Source organism: Notamacropus eugenii, chromosome 2 (assembly GCF_028372415.1).
Source record: "Notamacropus eugenii isolate mMacEug1 chromosome 2, mMacEug1.pri_v2, whole genome shotgun sequence".
Lineage (NCBI taxonomy): Eukaryota > Metazoa > Chordata > Mammalia > Diprotodontia > Macropodidae > Notamacropus > Notamacropus eugenii.
The window spans coordinates 362,025,512-362,044,984 of record NC_092873.1 but is presented as its reverse complement, the minus strand read 5'-3'; the positions used below and the strand labels follow the sequence as shown (position 1 = coordinate 362,044,984).

The following is a 19,473-nucleotide window of genomic DNA, read 5'->3' as shown; positions in this document are numbered from 1 at the left end:
GATAGTCTGGTAAAGCCTATGGACCCCATAATAATGTTTGTTGCCTACATTCATAATTCAGTTAGAGGTTATTGAAAATGTAAATGAATTTTTCTCATCCAAGTTCTTGGACTCCCCAAAGTTTACCTCCCAAGGGCTCTATCAGTCCCAAGTTGAAAAATCACTGCTTTGAATAGTGAACTCCCCTACTTTGGTTCAGTTTCTTTAAAAAAGAAACATACAACTCTTGACAAACACTATTTTGTAAAGTAAAGCCTACAATATGTTTAATTAAACACTTATGGCTAAATTCTCTCCATTGTGTCATTGACCCTCTCCAGGGTAAGTGATGATTAAAAGTGGGGAATCCAAGATACATAGTATTTGAGTGACACCATTCCTTCTCCTCACAATCCCCACCCCCAACTTTTTCTAGGCTTATTTGTGAGGCCCAAAGCATTGCTGCAAGGTCTTCCCATATCAGCAGTCTGCTCCCGAGAGTAGAAGCTTACCACTTGTTCATTTCTTTGCTGTGCCTCCAGATGAGAAGAAATTAAAATTCCCACCATGTCTTTAATCAGAAACAAATTGAAATCTTGCATTTTTGCATTGTGGGACAACAGACAGAACATGTCAATATGCTAAAGTGTTTTCCCCCTTTTTATTTTGAGTTTAAAACAAGATGGAGATTTGCATCCATTGCAAAAAAAAAAAAAAAGCAGGCTGCACATCCTGCTCTTTGCCCACCTCCATTCTCTGAGCCTGAACAATGCCCCTTTTCCCAACATGCTGTGCAGCAAAGTAGTTCATTTGAAACACAGTAATTAGCATTACAGATAAAATGACACTGCAGCAATGTTAATTACTACAGTGCAGATGTACAGCTAGATATCATACATAATGTTGTCAAGCCTCTACTTTTAAATTAAAGTGCAACAAAGCATACCCTGGCTGCACGTCTTCTTCTGATTAATACAAATTAATGTTATTTCAATTTCAAGGGAGGTTCAGGGAGGACCATCTTTAATTGTTAAGCAGCAGAAGTCAAATGGCAAAAGTAAGGCTGTCCTCCCCATTGCTTTCTCATTCTGCTCAGTTCCTTTCATGTCGGCACCAAGTTAAGAGATAAGGAGCCGTGGGGTCAGATTGACAGATGGAGAAGAATTGAGCAAGAGCATCTTGGGGTTTCCATCAGTTTCCTTTTTTTCGGTTTCCCATCTTCAAAACTTCAGGAGCTGCTTGTTGAAGTGCTTTGGGATATCATCTTCAAGATACAGAGGTGTCATCCATCATACGGTCAGCATTGATTATTATTGTTTAGGCAACAGGATATTTCAGTGGACTCTTAGTAACAGAGGGCAACTGGCTTGTAATCACAGCCCTAACACAGTCACCTGATCCTAATTATCAACTATGTGCTAGCCATGTGATTTGGTGCTGTCAGACTCACTGATCTGCAAAACTCCCCAGTGCAACCTGACCCAGATTAAAATATAACTGGGAAACGTTTAATAAAATGAATATAGATATAATACAGCATAAGTCACTATGCCTCCCAAAGCAAGTGCAAGGGGTAGCTGTGTGGTACAGCAGATAGAGCACTGGGCTTGTAATCAAGAAGACTCACCTTCCTGAGTTCAAATCCAGCCTCAGACACTTACTAGATAGGTGACCCTGGGCAAGGTGCTTGACTCTGTTTGTCTCAGTTTCCTCTTCTGTAAAATGAGCTGGAGAAGGAAATGGAAAATCACTCCAGTATCTTTGCCAAGAAAACCCAAAATGAGATCACAAAGAGTGACTGTAGGAAACAAAGGAACTAAAATCAGGCCCTTGACCTAAAGGAATTTATAGTCTCTTTGGAAAAAAATAAGATATGAACAAATAAAAAGGTCACTCACAATGCAGGGCAGTGCTTGCCAAGCACCAAGTTCCCTCAGACTTTAAGCACTCAGAGGTAAGAAAGAACTGAAGTGGTTAGGGAAGGCCTCTTGGAACAGGTGGAACTATGAGCTGGTGCTGGAAAATTGTCAAAAATCAGATAGGTAGAGAACAGTGGAGTGGCATCCCAAGTAGGGAAGCAATCAGGTTACAGCAGTTGAAAGAGCATTAATTCCAGATCCAAGTTCTATAACATGTTCTATAACATGTGCGATCTATGCAAGACTTTCAACCTTCTCAGCCTCAATTTCCTCAAAGGAAAAATGAGAACTAGATGACCTCTAAAGGGGAGGAGAAAGGAACCAGTATTAACTAAGCTCTTGCTATGTGTCAGGTACTGTGCTCAGTGCTTTACACATATGATCTCATTTGATTCTCACAACAACCCCATGAGGTAGTTGTTACCTCTAGGACTCCTTTATAATTCTAAATCCTCTGACCCTATAAGTGTGGTGAGAAAAAGCAGTGAGCAGGGATTGTACTTTTGGTATTCTGGGGATAGTGAATAGATAGAGTCTGGGACACATTAGAGAAAGCTAAGTAGACCTAGCTTTTCCTCTGTGAGCTTATACTCAACGAGAGAATGAGTGATGATGATGACAGTAATAGCAATAATAGTTAGCATCTATATATTATTTGAAAACTGTTACTTTTCATGTTATCTAATTTGAGCTTCACAACAACCCTGTGAGGTAGGTGCTACAATTTTTTTCCATTTTACAGATGTGAAAACTGAGGCTGAGAAGGGTTGAGTGATTTGTTGGGGGTGGGGGGGTTCTCACAGTTACTAAGTGTCTGAGGTTGAATTTGTACTTAGGTTTTTCAGACTCTAGAACCAAAGTTCTATCCACCGTGCCACCTAGCTTCCAGTTATAAGGGCCAATAGGTACAGAAAATACAAACAACAAGGCAAAACCACAACCATGGCACAAGGGTCATCCATCATTTACAATTCAAGAGTAAGCTCATTTTAGGGTTAGCGAACAAGCAATTGGACAGACCAGAGGTCAACAAACTATAGCCCACGGGCCAAATCCAGCAGGTGGTGGGTCGGATTTGGCTCTTGGGTAGTAGTTTGCCTTCCACTGAGATAAACCCCAAACATGTCAGTTCTCCGTTCGCTGTACTTCAGTGTTGCCACATGAAAACTGGAGACCATCATTCGTCTTCCCATTCCACCCCATCTACCATGGACAGAATTGGGAAGAGAGGGTAAGATGTAGAAACATTTGAGACACAGGCACATGTTTTTTCCTAAATGGATCTTCTTTGTTGAACCTGTACCATACATAAAAAAATACAAGTTCCTAAATTTCAGAGACTTCCTTTTACATACCAAAAGCCATCTCTTTAGCTAGCATCTCTAGGCTGATTCAAAGAGCTCTGTGTGTGTGTGTGTGTGTGTGTGTCTGTACGTCTCTCTGTCTCTGTCTCTCTGTCTCTCTCTGTCTCTCTCTGTCTCTCTGTCTCTGTGTGTGTGTCTGTCTCTCTGTCTCTCTCTGTCTCTCTCTGTGTCTCTCTCTGTCTCTATGTGTATCTCTGTCTCTGTGTGTCTCTCTCTGTCTCTCTCTGTGTCTCTCTGCGTGTGTGTCTCTCTCTGTCTCTCTCTGTCTGTGTGTGTGTCTCTGTCTCTCTCTGTGTGTGTCTCTGTCCCTATCTGTGTGTCTCTCTGTCTCTGTCTCTCTGTGTCTCTCTCTGTCGCTCTCTGTGTGTCTCTGTCTCTGTGTGTCTCTGTCTCTCTCTGTGTGTCTCTGTCTGTGTGTGTCTCTCTGTCTCTGTCTGTGTGTGTCTCTCTGTCTCTCTGTCTCTCTCTCTGTCTCTCTCTCTGTCTCTCTCTCTCTGTCTCTCTCTGTCTCTCTCTCTCTGTCTCTCTCTCTCTCTCTGTCTCTCTCTCTCTCTCTGTCTCTCTCTCTCTCTCTCTCTCTCTCTCTCTCTCTCTCTCTCTCTCTCTCTCTCTCTCTCTCTCCTTCTGCCTCTCCCTCTCCCTCTCCCCCCATCATTGCTTCTGGATTTTCTGTGCATCAAATATATGCAAATGTATTTGATCATTCACCACAAACCATAAAAACTCAATTGAGTGCCAGAAACAGAAGGCTTTGAAGAAACTAAGGTTATAAATCTTCTCCCTTATGACAATGCTAACATGGAACATATTATTAAAGAAGAGAAAGTCAGTTTCTTAGGGCTTCTTCCAGCTCCAAAAGTTGATGATTCTCCATAGGATTTATTCAACTATTCCCCAGTTCTTTACTCTGTCTCCCCTTTCCCCCAGTTATGGTTGAACTTCTTAGAAAACTTTGCTTTAGACTATCTGTTCCTTGAGGACAAGTATAACAGGGCTTTGAAAAATGCCTAGGAAACCTATGTGGGTGGTACTGAGGACCTGCTTCTGGGAGAAGATATACTATATTCTCCTACTGCATGGATGCCTCCGTCTTTGATGATCTGGTCAGGCATAAAAGTCCCTTTGTACTTCTGAGATGGAAACCTCCATTGTGGGGTGGCAGGAACCTGCTTCTGGGAGAAGATATTCTGTGCTTCCCTAACATGTGGGTACCTACATATTAAATGATCTGGGAATACATCAAATACCTGTTATACAAGGACTGTGTCTTCTACTACTTTCTTTCGCTTACAGCACCTAGTACATAGGAGAGGATCAGTAAATATCCATGCATTAACTGATCCTTTGAGCATACACAAACCTACTGTGGGAGTGGGCAAGTGAAAGTAGGAGGAGAAGGAGGGAGACAGCTAAGAGGGAGGAGTGCTAGATCATCGGGCACCTAAATCACACTTAGATATCACTTGGGATTTTCCCACCTAGGATTTTAAGATAGTCATATGTCTCCTTCCATGTTATTCACCTAGGCAAGTTAGGACAAGGCAATAACCGTTTATTAAGGTTTTACTATGTTCAGGCATTGTGCTAAGTGCTCGGGATACATTTACAGTAAAAACATAAGACAAAAAGCCTGGGGTATGGGGGATAGAGAAGAGAAGGTATCTAAATTGTAGTATGATGCTGAAGTCCAGAAAGATAGAAGACAGCTGGGAGAGGAATAGAGTTTGGCTAGTTCCAAATAAAGGAACTCACCAGTGAAATAAGGGAACTGGTACAGCAGAATGGATACCCAGGTGGAACAGTAGATACAGTGCCTGACCTGAAGTCAGGAAGATACAGATTTGTGAGTTCAAATCTGCCTTCAGATACTTACTAGTTGTGTGACCTTAGGCAAGTCACTTTACTCTGTTTGCCTCAGTTTTCTCATCCATAAAATGAGCTAGTGAAGGAAATGGCAAACCGTTCTAGTATCTCTGACAAGAAAACCTTAAATGAGGTCACAAAAAGTCAGGCATGACTGAAATGACTGAAATGACTGAATGACAACACAGTGGACAGATATTCTGAGTTAAGAAAGACACAAGGACTACTACATGTTCCAGGGAGAGGTGGCCCCAGGAAGGGAGGGAAGTTTCAGGGTGAGACTGAAGCAGAGGCATTTTGTGGAAGTCCAGAAAGTGAGAACGGGAGTGAACCTAGGAAGAAAAGGAGGGAGAAGGGAGCTAAGTTTTGATAAGATGAAACAATAAATTATTAATGCTTAAGTTGAAAGGTGCCTTCGCTTTCTCTTCCTTAATTCAATGTTGGCATTATTCAGGTCTCATAGAAAATATGTTTTATAAGTCATATAAATGCAGCTTCTCTTGATATTAGCCCCTAATCTGAACCTCTTTCCCCCAGTCTTGGATAATGAGATAGCTCTTCTCCTTAACAAAGACAACTCTGTTTAATATGCGCTTGATCTCATGACCTCCTGCCTTCTCCAGAGAATTGCATCTCTCTCTAAAATCTTGAACTACCCTCTTTTGGGGTAGAAAAGCAAAATGGTTTCCCCTTTGGAAATAATGAGTTTCAGATGTGTCTAGGATATTTACTTTAAAATTGCCAATAGGTAATGAATGCTACAGGACTGAAAACTCAGGAAACACCCTAGGGACTGGCCATGTAGATCTTTGAGTTCCCTGAAGAAAGATGGTAATTAAATCTATAGACATGGATTGGGTTACTGAGGAAGAGTATAGAAAGAGAAGAGAAGAAAACCTGGATAGAACCTTGAGGAAAATCCATGGTAATAAAGGAATGAGATTGATTAAGAGCCAACAAAGGAGATTGAGAGAGCAGTTATGCAGCTGGAGAACTAAAAGAGAGTAATATCACAAAAATTCAGGGAAGAGAGAGTGTCCTGGAGGAGAGGGTGATTATCAGTGTTAAATGCACCAGACAGGTAAAGTAGGATAACAAGGTTTGGAATAGTTTTTGGGAGGAGCAAGATAATCAATATGGAAAAAAATTTTTAAAACTGCCTTTCTGTAGTGAGTCCCCAATTGGATAACATCAATCTATAATATACCCAATTAGCACAGTGCTATGGCTTTCTCCAGCTCCATTCAGCAGCCTATAGGTAAGAGCAGAAAAAGCAGATGGCACAAGTAAACCAACAGCGCAAAACTCATCCATGTCATCTAGTTTAACTCTTGGTTTTTCCTTCTGAAAGTTTTGACCACAAAGTGGGTCCACCTAAGGTGCTAAAGGCCTTCTTTGTTTTTCCTAAGATCACAAATGTACCAATGAAGCACTCTGGCTGTCTACCTGTCTTTCCCCATTCTTACCATTCAATCAATTCATCTTCTCTTTCTATCATATAATTATCTGATGATGACCTTTACCCCTGTCCTTGTTGGTTGTAGCCTGCTCGTATCCACATTTTTCTCTCCATTGCTCTCTGTAAGTTACTCATTTGCAGTACTTTAGAGGCAATGGTGTTTCTTATCTTCCTGTCATAGAAGCCATACTTGCAAAATATTCCTATTACTATCTGTTGAAAATCTGCCTTTTCTTTAAGCACAACCCCTCTGCCACTGTGCCTGTTGAAATCCTTTCTAAACAGCATCAACAAATGAAACTGAATTCTGTTTAATTACAAATTACCAAACTTGGCCCCAGATACGAGTTGACAAAATACACCTCTTTCCTTCCTTTATTAGAGATGAGGATTATGTGCATGAAATATCACCTGTACCATTCAGGGTTGTCCAGTTTCTTGGTTAGTTTTACAAAACTGCCTTTTTCTCTTTTTTTAGTCTCTATTAAGAGGGATGATTTGTGTTGGGGAGGGGAAGGGATATTTTTGGAGTAAAAGATGATGTTTAAAAAAAGATGTCAGTGATATTTTTAAATCCTTCCTTTCCTTCCAAATCCAATTCAAATCTTATTTCCCTCATGAATATAACCTTCTCCCTTTTCCTGCCCAATGTCGAAGTGATCTCTTCCTCCTAAAATTTCTCACAGGGCTTTGCCTGGACCTTTCTTTTGCATGCGAGCATTTGTATTTTTTTATTTCCTCCTCTCCATCACTGGATGGCAAACTCTTTGAAAGCAAGATCTGTACTGAACACTATATTCCTAGTGCCCAGCAATGTGCTCTGCACATATAGATGCTTGATTAATTAAACATTCATTAAATCTTCTTTAAGGGCTAAAGCTTCAAATCTATTAAAGAAAGTAGCTCACCACCTACAAGTATGGAATTCATATTCAGTAAATAAAGAAGAAGTTATTCAAAATTCAGGCCCCAGGATCATGTGTAAATTATTTCACACCTTTTTTTTGAGATGTATTACTCCAAATCTGTTAAGAAGTTTTATGATAATTTTATGAAAATAGGAATGGGAAAGAAAAAGTCTTTACATTTATTCTTTCATGGATTGTCTTTTAGGTCAGCGGGACCATGTACAACACAGGGAGGCATGTATCCCTCCGACTTGACAAGGAGCATTTGGTCAATATATCTGGAGGACCCATGACATATAGTCATCGCCTGGAAGAGATCCGGTTACACTTTGGAAGTGAGGACAGCCAGGGGTCAGAGCATCTACTCAATGGACAGGCTTTCTCTGGGGAGGTATGTGAACTAACTGAAATTGTTGATGTAAGCTGTTCCCCTTTCCAAGGAGAGAGGAACTTTCATCTAATTGTCACTGACAAGAATTGGTACCTACCATATCCAAGGAGCATCCAGGGATACCAAGTGGTGGAGGTAACAAATACATGCAAGGGAAAGGTTCCTGAAGTGTTTCTAATGGACACTAGTGACTCCCAGTTCATCTCTTATAATTTGATATGGCTGAGGATAATCCAGATACTGAGGGAGAATTTTTTTAACTTGATTTTTGCTAACTGTAAGATGATGATTCCCATTCTCAATGAGTTTCTCAGGGAATTGTATTTGAACCATAATTCCTCACTTCTACAATATACCTCCTTATAATACCCTCCTCTATAACTGATGAATATATATATGGATATATATACATGTACATATATATACATATATGCATATATATATCATAGTCTACACTCAAAACCCCTCCACACTTTTCATATGTATATCATGGGACCCAGTTTTTATGCGTGTCAAATAACTGCCAAATGGCAAAATTGTATGACTGATCTCCTATAGAATAGCTATGTCATAGTGTGTTCCTGTAAATGATGGGTGGCCTTAATGTGACCATAGGGAAAACTAACTAGAACTTGTTAAGCTAAGGTCATTTGTGGGGTGATCTTTGCTAAGCAGGTCACCAACTAAGCCCATTTCTCTTTCCATTAAACTCAAAAGTGATCATCAAGTCAAAGTTTTTATAAATGGTACAGCTACTAATTTCTACTTTTGAGTTTTTAGCCAATGGTTTTATCACTCCTTGATAATATTTGTAAGAGCATTTTGTACTGGTACAGCCTACACCATCCAATCTCTCTTGTCCCTTTCTCTTCGTGTCAATATTGTCTACATATTTCTCCTTTCTTCAAGTCTTTGGCAATAAGATAGCTCTCCTCCCCAAAACCAATCCCTGTATATGTGCCCTTGATCCCATCCCTATTCATCTTCTCTCATTTGTCCTCCCTCTCTATCTCCAATCTCTCCCAACCTTTTGGTTTCTTCCTTAGTGCCTTCAAATATGCCAAAGTCTCTCCCATCCTTAAAAATCTTCTCTAGAACCTCTCTCTCTCTCTCTCTCTCTCTCTCTCTCTCTCTCTCTCTCTCTCTCTCTCTCTCTCTCTCTCTCTCTCTCTCTCTCTCTCTCTCTGTGTGTGTATGTCATTGTCTTATATTTTTTCTCCTTTTCTCTATCAAACTCATCCCAGAAAAGCAGCCTAGACTCACTGTCTCTGCTTTTTCTCCTCTTATTCCTAAATGTTTTGCAATTTGACGCCTAACCTCACTACTCAGTTGAAACTGCTCTCTGCAATGTTACCTGTGATCTCTAAATTACCGTATCTGACATTCTTCTCTTAGTCCTCATCCTTCCTGATTACTCTGCTGCTTTTTGACCTGTTAATCACTTTCTGTTCCTGAATACTTTCTTCTCTCTGTGACATTATTCTCTCCCAGTTCTTTTCTTCCTTGGTTTACCACTCCTCCTTAGACTCCTTTGCCAGCTCATCATCCATATCATGTTGTTTAACTATTGATTTGCCCCCAAAGCAATGCTCTGGGTTCTCTTCTATCCCTACATTTTTCTCTCTCTAAATTATTTGAACTACTATCCCTCACTTTCACTACATGATTGGCCCGTCTCCTATTCTAATCACACATGAATTTGATAATCTTCTATGCTGCTTCTTTCATAATAGTTATGTGCTAGCCAACTTAGCCCCACCATAAATATGTGCATTGCTTTTCAAGGCTTCTACATTTTTTTATTCTTATGAGATCATGATCTGTAGCAGCAAGGCATAAAGAGGACAAATCTGATATTGAAAAGATAGGCTTGAACAGCAGGGAGTAGTTTCAGATCATCGAGGCTTCTGTGCAATTTCTCAAGTATGATCCAATCTGATCTCCTCCTAAGATATCTACAGTGCCTATCCATGATATTTATACTGAGGGACTAATTCAATGGGCTGCCCATCCAAATGGGCACGATATAGAAATGTCCATTCTTCATCCACTTTGGTTGTTTTCTGTTCTTGGTTTCTTTTCCTGGTAGGGGGGAGAGAGGATATTGTTTGTTTATTTATATTACTTTGAGAATGACTATGCCTCTTATTGATGAGACCCTCTCATGTAGTAGGGTTTAATAAAAGTAATGGTTATTGAGAAATGAACCTGTTATGTCCCATTGTCTATAATCTGATCCCACAGTGGAGATCAATGGACTGGGTATCCCAAACGTCTTAGTCCATTGGAAGTTATCAAAATTTTCATAACTTCAAATGTGCTAAGGCTTTTGAGACATGGTAGTTTGGGGGGGCAGGTACTTGGGAAACAAAGTAAAATCTCAAATCAATTGTAAAATAAAATTCCTGCCTAATATAGTGAACTTTTCAAACCTATTTGTCCTTTAATTATCTACCCATCTATCTATCTCTCAATCTATCTATCTATCTGTCTGTCTGTCTATCTCTGTCTAGTTATATACAGTGTTTCAAAAATCTTAGCAAAGGTTTAAGCTATTAAAGTTTAAGAATTGCACTAAAGCTTTTGGGATTTCTTCCATGTATGTGTGTGTGTCTATATTAAGAAACATAGTTTTATTACTTTCAAGTTCATATTGCTTTCAAGAAGGCTAGCACATAGCCCCGTAGAAGTCCTTATAGATTGCCTGCTTTTTAATGAATAAATAAGCATGTTTTATAACTAGCTTGCCAGGAGTATGCAAATGATTACTTCTAAGGTACTGGAGGGTACCTAAAAACAAGCTCTTCTACTGAGAATTTAAATTCTGGTATATTGAGTAGTCTGGTTTATATGATTAACTTATATTCCCAAATGGAGAATGAAATTATTAAAGCAAACAAGTCTGGTCACTGTCTAAATTGTCTTAACATTCAGATGAGTGAAGTATGAATTAATAAAGCTTTACTGGACTAAAGGAGGGCACCTTAGTAGCCTGGAAAAGAAACTACACTATGAGAATATCTTAATCAAGGAGGAGTCTTGTCTGATTAGCATGCAGAACATCATGCAAGACTCTAAGAGAACAGTCTAATGTAGTGGGGAAAGTGGTGGAATCCAAACCAGGAGAAGTGGCATCTAATTCTGGCTCTGTCATGAACTTGCTATGTGAGCTTGGGTAATATATCAGAGTCCCACTTGCCCTATCTGTAAAAGTAACAATTGTAAGGCTCATTAATCTGGAGCTAGATGTGGACCTTGGAGGGAGTCCTTCATTTTACAGACACAATACCTGAGACCCAGAGAGGACAGGTGATTTTTCTAAGGCCACAAGTGAACTAGGTAAAAAAGAAAGGACTGGAACCCAGGTTCACTGACTCAAAACTCAATGATCTTTCTGCCTCATCATATTGAGTTAGATTCAGTGATCTACAAGATACTTTCTATTTTTAAGATATTTTCCAGGGGTCTTGCTTAACCTTTTATTGTGTATGTGACATAGACCCTGTTTTGGCAAGCTGGTATAGTCTGTGACCCCAACTCAAAAATGTTTGTGAATGTATAAAATGAAATATATAGGATCGCAAAGGAAACCAATTACATTGAAATTAAAATGTAATTTATTTCCCATTCAAGTTAGCGGTCCATCTGACAGCACAGGGTCCATGTTAAGAACTCCTATTCTTTACATTTTGTGCATAGAACCTGATGTATTTCTGGAGTTTCCTGGGCAGATGTGAACCCTTACATTAACTAAAATCCCATTATTTCTCATGCTTCAACATATTCATGGTTTGTTGGTGTGTGCTGGAGGATCCTTTGAGAGAAACCTGAAGAATGATTTCCAGCAAGTTTATTTACGTTGTTGAAGATGAATAATCGAATTACCATCTGTGCCATCTATCACTGCTGATAGTGAGGAGTCAATTAATGCCTGGCATTTTCTCTGGCAATGTGCAACAACAGTTATCTGAAGAGCAGCAGATTAATTGTGGGCTTGTCAAATGGTGTTATTGTAATTGATGGTAATCATTTACTTTGTTTTATAAATCTGGGTGGATGTATCACACAATCAGCACCCACGTTTTCACAAAATTATTCATGTCCCACACATAGAACTCCTGGACACCTCCTTGGAGCTCTGATAAATGAACATATGTATGTATTCAAATGTCTATTCTTTTAAAAAAGGAAAATTAACAGTCATTATTAAGGAAGGCTATCAATCTGCTAATCAAGTCTGGAGCCTAGATAGCTGGTTGACAAAGTAAAGAGAGTGGCACAGGAAAAAATATTTTAGCAGGAGGGGAGAATATTTGAAAAGAATTTCTATTATTTGTGGACTTAGGTATAAATTAGGACATTAAGAACTGAGTCTAGATAAAAATAAGCTTATCTTGACCACCAAGACAAATTGACTATTACACAGACCTCTGTCTTTCAGGGATGCCTGGGAGATGTCATGGCAAACAAAATGGAGGCTTGCTAGAAGTTACTGTCTTAGAGGTCACTCAAAAGTGTCCAGGGAAACTGTAGAAACAGAGAGGCAAGGTGCTACAATAGAGAGAGTACTAGTTTTGGAAGCAAAGGAGGTGAGTTCAAATCCTAATACTGCTACTTCATTCCTATATGGTGTTGGGTAATCACATGATGTCCCTAAGCTTTAGTTTCCACTTCTTTAAAAAAAATGAAGGAAGTAGAGGCTAAGACCTCTGAAGTCCTTTCCAAATCCAACTCTACATTCCAATGAATCAGGGAAGGTGGATTGAAGTTAACATGTTGGACTTGGAGTTAGGAAGACTTCACATCCCACTTCTAACACTAGATATGTGATATGGGCAAGTCTCAAAAGGATTCCACGAGCCAAAGGTGAGGACCGAGAGGATTCTAGGAATGGAGGACAGCCTGTGAAAGATACATCCGTCCACTACAAAGCAGTCTGAGGGTGCATCTTAGAAAAATTATTTGTGTGACTCAGATGATCTGTATTTATGGGTCAACAGATGTCATTCCCTTTTGTCAGGGTGTAGGTGCACAGCTATGGAATCTTTCTGATTCAAAAATAAGAGAATAAGAGAAAATAGGAAAAATCAAGAAAAATCATGGTATCATTGACAAAACAATGGGATTCAAATCAAAAGACTATTCACACCTCTGCCACTAGTTAGATATGTGACCTTCTTGATGTCACTTCCTTCTGTTTCATCACCTCATTTGTTCCTAGGATACTGGAAGGGACCTTAGAGGCCATCCAATACAATTTCCCTTCCCATCATTTTACATATAAGGAAATTGAGGCCAAGATAGGTACAGTGATTTGATGTGGTTGCGTATCCAGTTAGTAATAGATTCATGATTCAAACTCAGGTCTTCTGATTCCAAATCCAGCATATTCTATATTGTATCATGCTGCCTCTTATATATGTACTATAGACTATTGTACCAGATGGTTCCTTCCAACTCTGACATTTTATGAGTTTGTGAGTTAATGGAGTGCATTATTTAGATTCTTGGAAACTTTCTTAGTAAGTAACTCTCTTAATAAGAAGAAAGACTATATTTCAGTGGTAGTGAGAGAGCTACAGTTCAGCCTGAAGACAGAGAGATGAGCTGTCTGGCGTCTCAGGGCTTCAGCTCTAGGATTCTCTGTACTCAAAATATCTTTTAGGAAGAAATGAAATAATACTGTGAACTGATCCAATCATTTTGGAGAGCAATCCAAATTATGGATTTATGACCAAATAGTTATTAAACTGCCTACCCTCTACCCATTGACCCAGCCCTACCGCTACCAGGTATGCTTCCCAAGATGATTAGAGAAAAAGGAAAAGAGCCTATATGTTCTAAAATATTCATAGCAGCTCTCTTTGTGATGGCAAAGAACTGGAAATTTTGTGGATGTCCATCAAATAGAGAATGACTGAACAAGTTGTGGTATATGATTGTGATAGAATAGTACTGTATTATAAGAAATGATGAGCTTGATGATCTTAGAATAACATAGATAGACTTGCATGACAAAACAAAGAGAGAAACAAGCAGAACCAAGAGAATATTGCATACTGTAACAACAATATTGTTTTAAGAACAACTTTGAGTGACTAAGTAGTTTTCACTACAAATGAACTACAAAGGACATATGAAGGAAGATGCTATCTAAATTCAAAGAACTGAAAAATAGATGTGTAGAATGCTTTTACATGCACACACACACATTTGTGTCTAACGGTAGCAATCTCTAGGGTGGGAATGAGAGAAAAGGAAAATAAAAGAAAATTATAGATAACTTTATACTATTTTTAAAAGGAATAACAAATTGTATATAATAGATTTGTAGTTTCATGTACAATCATCTTTTTTCTATTCTACTATGTTGTGGAAATGCTTGTTTTATTTCTTAAGTTCAGAATAAAATAAGTAATTTATTAAAAAGGTATAGATAATTTATGACTTTTCTTACAAAATTCTGAATGGTTATCCAAAATACACAACAGTGTACTTACGTGTCTGTCTGTTCACGGTCCCTTCAACACTAACTCTTCTCCTTTTTGGGAGAGAGTGTTATCTTTGTTAATTTATAGGGCATGAAGTAAAACCTCAGACTTTTTTTTTCACTTATCCTACTACTAGTGATTTAGAACATGCTTTGAAGTGGTCCTTTATAGTTGATAATTCTTAATTTGAAAATTGGCCACATCCTTTGACCATTTATTTATTGGAACTACGGTTCTTGTTTTATATTTGTGTCAACTCCCTGGATAAATTCATATTCTTTGGCTTTTCAAAAACAAAAAGAAGAAGAAATAGAATGTCAGCTCAGAATTTTCAGGGGGCAGAGCCAAGATGGTGGAGTAGAGGAAGAAGCCAAGCTCACACAACATTCCCCTCCAAGCAAATTTAAAAACGACAATAACAATTCAAATCAAATTTTGAAACAGCAGAGCCAACAAAAGTTCTGGCCCAAACCAACTTAGAAAGTTGGAAAGAGAGGCCTATGACACCTAGGTGAGAGCAGGCCTGGAGTCCATGTGGTGACAACACCAACTATAGGCCTTGGAGACAGTGATAGCACAAGCAGCAGTAGTTTCAGTAGTTCTTAAGCCAGAGATGATAAAGGGATCAGGCAACTTATCAGAAAGAGATTAAAGGAGACCCCTGTGCTAGGACAGGGCACTGTTTGGCAACTTCATTGACTATACCCACTTCTGGGTCACGGTTCCAGGTCAGAGAGGAGTACTTGCAGTCCCAAGGGAGCAGGGCCCCTGAATAGTAGTATCACTTGTGGCTGAAAAAGATCAGGAGCTCTTCCTGGGTAAGGACTAGAGCATAGATCAGTAGAGCAGTGACCACACCTCTCCCTGGACGACACTACTGTAGAAGCATTGAAAACTTCCAAACCCTCACAACCGTCTCTGAAAATAGTGGAAAAAAAAAACCTGAAGCTTGGGACAGTGCCCCTTAGCCCCACCCCAGGATAGAGCCCAACTTTAAGATGAAGTTCAAAGTTAAGAAATAGGCTAGGAAAATGAGCAAACCACAAAAAAGAACCTGACCATAAAAACAACATAGAACATCAAGACACAAACCTGAAAGAAGACTTATCAAAATAGCTACAAGCAAAGCCTCAAAGGGGAGGAAATATGAATTAGACACAAGTTCAACAAGAATTCCTGGAAAAGCTAAAAAGAATTATTTTAAAAATCAAATAAAAGTGGTAGGGGAAAAACTGGGGAAAGAAATGAGAGCAAGGAAAATTCATTCATAAGAAACTCATGGAAGGACAACAGAATGTAAGGTCCTTGAGGGCAAGGACTTTTCTTCTGTTGCTTTCCTTTCCTCCTTTTCATCTCATTTCCTTTATTTTCTCCCCTTCTTTTCCCTTCCCTTCCTTTCCCTCCTTTTTCCCTCTTTCATTCCCTTCCTTCCTTTTCCCTTTTTATACATATAGAATCAATACTTAGCACAATACTCAGCACATAGCAGTTGCTTAATGTATTTTTTTATTTGAACTAAAACTGATGCTTTCAAGTTGATGCTGATAGGATAGATTCAAAGCTAGAGAAGAAGACAGGTTAGAAAAGGCACATGGGAAATATATTGTTGTTTTTAAGGACTAGAAATCAGAAAAGAGAAAACAATTATCTCAGATTGGTCATAAAGTTTATTGAAGCTACAACTTAGGCTGAAAAAAATAAAGTATGAGCTTGGATCTCTTAAAAGAATCAATTATTTGCCTCTTTGAGAGACTGATTCCACTGATTTCAGCTAAAGCAATACAAATTTATAAGAATAAACAACTAACAACACATTGTTTCAAAGTGTGTTAGGGTATGAAAATTGCTGAGGGACATATAATTTATAGCGATGGCCCCATTAGATGTTAAATGGATGTGGGGAAAAACTCTACAGTAATCCAATTATCATTTTGCAGTAGGACTGGAGCTAGATAATTGAAAGCAGCTCTGTACAGAGGACTAGGGATCTGGGAGTCAGGAGAATCAAAATGCCCTTCCACCCAAAAGATATTTGATGGGCTCAAGGAGTGAGGGCATCATACATGGGAGGGCCTGAAGAGTTTTCCAAAGTGGATCAACTACCGTATTGGCTATATGAGCAAGCAACCCCTACAATGACTTCCTGGTGCTCAAGGACCTTGTCCTCATTGATCTTTAAAAAAATAGGTAGCCTTCTCTCTACTGGTGTGGGAGGGGGGCGTCTTCATAAAAGTTCTAAATAGCCAAAAGTACCAGGTTCCTTTAAAAAGAATAAAGAATGATTCAGTGTCCACTAACAGCTAAGAAGTCCTTTAAGAAACAGTCCTTTCTTTGAACAATTAAAGTCAATTCATCAGGTATTGATCCAGAGTCAGCTAACTCAGAGCATATTACCATGGTTACTAAACTATATGGTATGAGAAATCCTTACAAGTATGCAGGGAAAGTACAATTATCTCCAGTTTGGGGATAAGAAAAGTGAGACCCAGAGGAGTTAAATTATTTGCTTGTCATCACACAGCTGGCAGGTGATAGGACCAAGATGATGATCTAGGTCTTTTGGTTCTAAGGTTTTTAAAGAGCTCACACCCTCAAAAAAGGGCACAGCATCCTGTATATAAAATATTCTGAGACCAATTAAAAACAGGAATATGTGTCCAAATGTGTAGTGCAGTGTAGAAGAGGATGAAAGGAGAAAACAATGTAAGTTTAGATAGATAGACAGACAGAGAGAGAGAGAGAGAGAGACAGAAAAATGAATACCAGGAATTATACCTATGAGGCAGCTAGAAGGCACAGTAGAGTCTAGAGTCAAGGCCTAGAGTCATCTGTGAGGCAGCTAGATGGCATAGTATATAGAGTCTAGAGTCACAGCCTAGAGTCAAGAAAACTTATTTTCCTGAGTTCATATCTGGTCTCAAACACTTACTATCAGGGTGACCTTGAGCAGTCACTTAACCCAGCTTGCCTCAGTTCCCCATCTGTAAAATGAGTTGGAGAAGGAAATAGCAAAGCATTCCAGTATCTTTGCTATGATAACTCCCAAATGAGTTTTGACCAAATGGGATTACAAAGAGTTGGACACAACTAAAAAACAACTGAACCATAATTATACCTGTACAAGTATCCTTTTGGGGGAGAAGAGAATTAAAGATAATGACTACAAATATATGTGTATACAAACCTCAAAATGAATATTCAGTTAGATTCAATTCAAAAAATGTTTATTAAACACCTACTATGTGTTAGACATTGATCACACAATGGCCAAAAACAAAAGTCCTAGTCTTTGTTCTCAAAGCACTTACATTCTACTAGTATAAAATTATTTAGACAACTAGAAAATTGTGGAAAGACCATTCTTTGAGGCCTGGAAATGAAATAGCAATACCTGTGTCATCTGGCCTGATTTGAGAGACTAAAGGAAGTTCCACAGGGAGGAATGAAGTGGAGAGTAAGGAAAAGAGGCCTAGGCAACAGTTCTAATCATGGTTATAAAATAAGGATAAGTTTTACATTATCTATTTCACATGAATGCTACAATTACAGCAATTTATAAACCTTAAAGAACTCTATAAATCTAATGTATGATACTCTATTAGGTACTATTAGAGATATAAGAAAGCTTTAAGCTATATTCTTTGCCTTCAAGGAATATACATGTTCCAGATTTGGAAGAAAAAACAGAAACATATGAAAAGTGAAGTGATAATACACAAGATAAATGAGAGTTCAATACAAAAATATGAGAAATCCCTCATGGCAATCCTTGAGACAGGGCCAAATGAGTGGCATAGCCAGTAAATACCACAGGAATTCAGAAAAGGAAAAGACATATATGTGTGCTAGAATAGTTTTTGAAGGCCACTAATGAGAGAGGATTAGAACTGGGTCTTGAAGAACTGCTAGGATGAGTATATCTTATTTTCCCTACTATGTTATTGGAAATAAAGCATCATCTTTGGGATCTATTTGCTTTTTCATGAACTGATAACAGAGGTGGGAAAACTATGGCCCTTGGTGCAATTCATTTTCAACATGAAAAACCATTCTTATACTTTGAGCCATGAAAAAAACAGACAACAGGTTGCAATTGTCCTAAGGGCCAGAGTTTGCCTACCCCTAGTCTACAGCACCAAATTAAGCACTGTATTTAATAGGCATTCAGTAAATATACAGGAAACAAAAACTGAATTAATGAATGAATGAACATCACCAAAAGAATTCTGACTTTTACAGAGTATTAGATAAACACACTCCTATCCCTACTCCCCATGCCATCTAGGTTAGATAGAAACCATGATCTCTTAAGCATTAGCATCTAATTCCTATTTCCTCTTCTACTCCCTGTAGGGTTGAGGTCTAGTGAAGAACTGATTTACCTCTTTCCCCCATACAAACAGTTAATCGGGCTCCTTCATGGAATTCACAGGAATCCATATCTCTCTCCCTTCTCCTACTCCACCAAGAACACAGGCAAGACAGCTCTATCCATTGACCACAGTTGACTGACAAGCCCGAGGTAAAGTACAGAAATTCACATTTGAGGAAAAATAAATTGGGGTCCTCGGCACCTGCAAGTAGGAACCAGTTAGATACATGAGTAGTATAAAAAACCATTCTGCAAAAGTAGTTCAAAGTTCACAGCATAAGTATTGCTTAGTGAGCTGGGTGGAGGTTGGAGAAGAAGGATTAGATACTACAGATATAATAAATAGTCAATAATGAGAAGTTGATGATTTATAGTGCTTCTACAATGTGAATGGCTGTCACAATTTTTGATCTCATCAGTTGATCCAATACATTTTATGACCAAGTACAGGTTCAGTGACTTGGATATATACTGTCAAGTATAATTCCTACTGTTCAAGATCTTGAATATTCAAAATATTCTATGTACCCCATTGGCAGTGAAAAGTAAAGCTTGACTTGTTATCTGTGCTAGAACATAACAATTACATTTAGGGGGTGGAAGTTGTAGATGTTTTTCAGTTGTTCCCACTATCTGTATGAAGGTCCATATTTTCAGTGTAAAGAAAATGAATGTAAGAGTGAGTCAATCAAATCAATCACTTCACTCCACCTGTTGTTCATCCTTT

At 38.7% G+C, this 19,473-nt stretch overlaps 1 protein-coding gene across 1 annotated transcript in view; it reads left to right on the top strand.

The window, feature by feature from the left end:
* CA10 (carbonic anhydrase 10) overlaps positions 1–19,473 on the top strand; it is a 718,916-nt gene that overhangs the window by 549,446 nt on the left and 149,997 nt on the right. Inside the window, exon 4 of the mRNA XM_072646737.1 lies at positions 7,698–7,883. Coding sequence (XP_072502838.1) covers positions 7,698–7,883 — 186 coding nt within the window. The remainder of the gene's footprint in view (positions 1–7,697; positions 7,884–19,473) is intronic.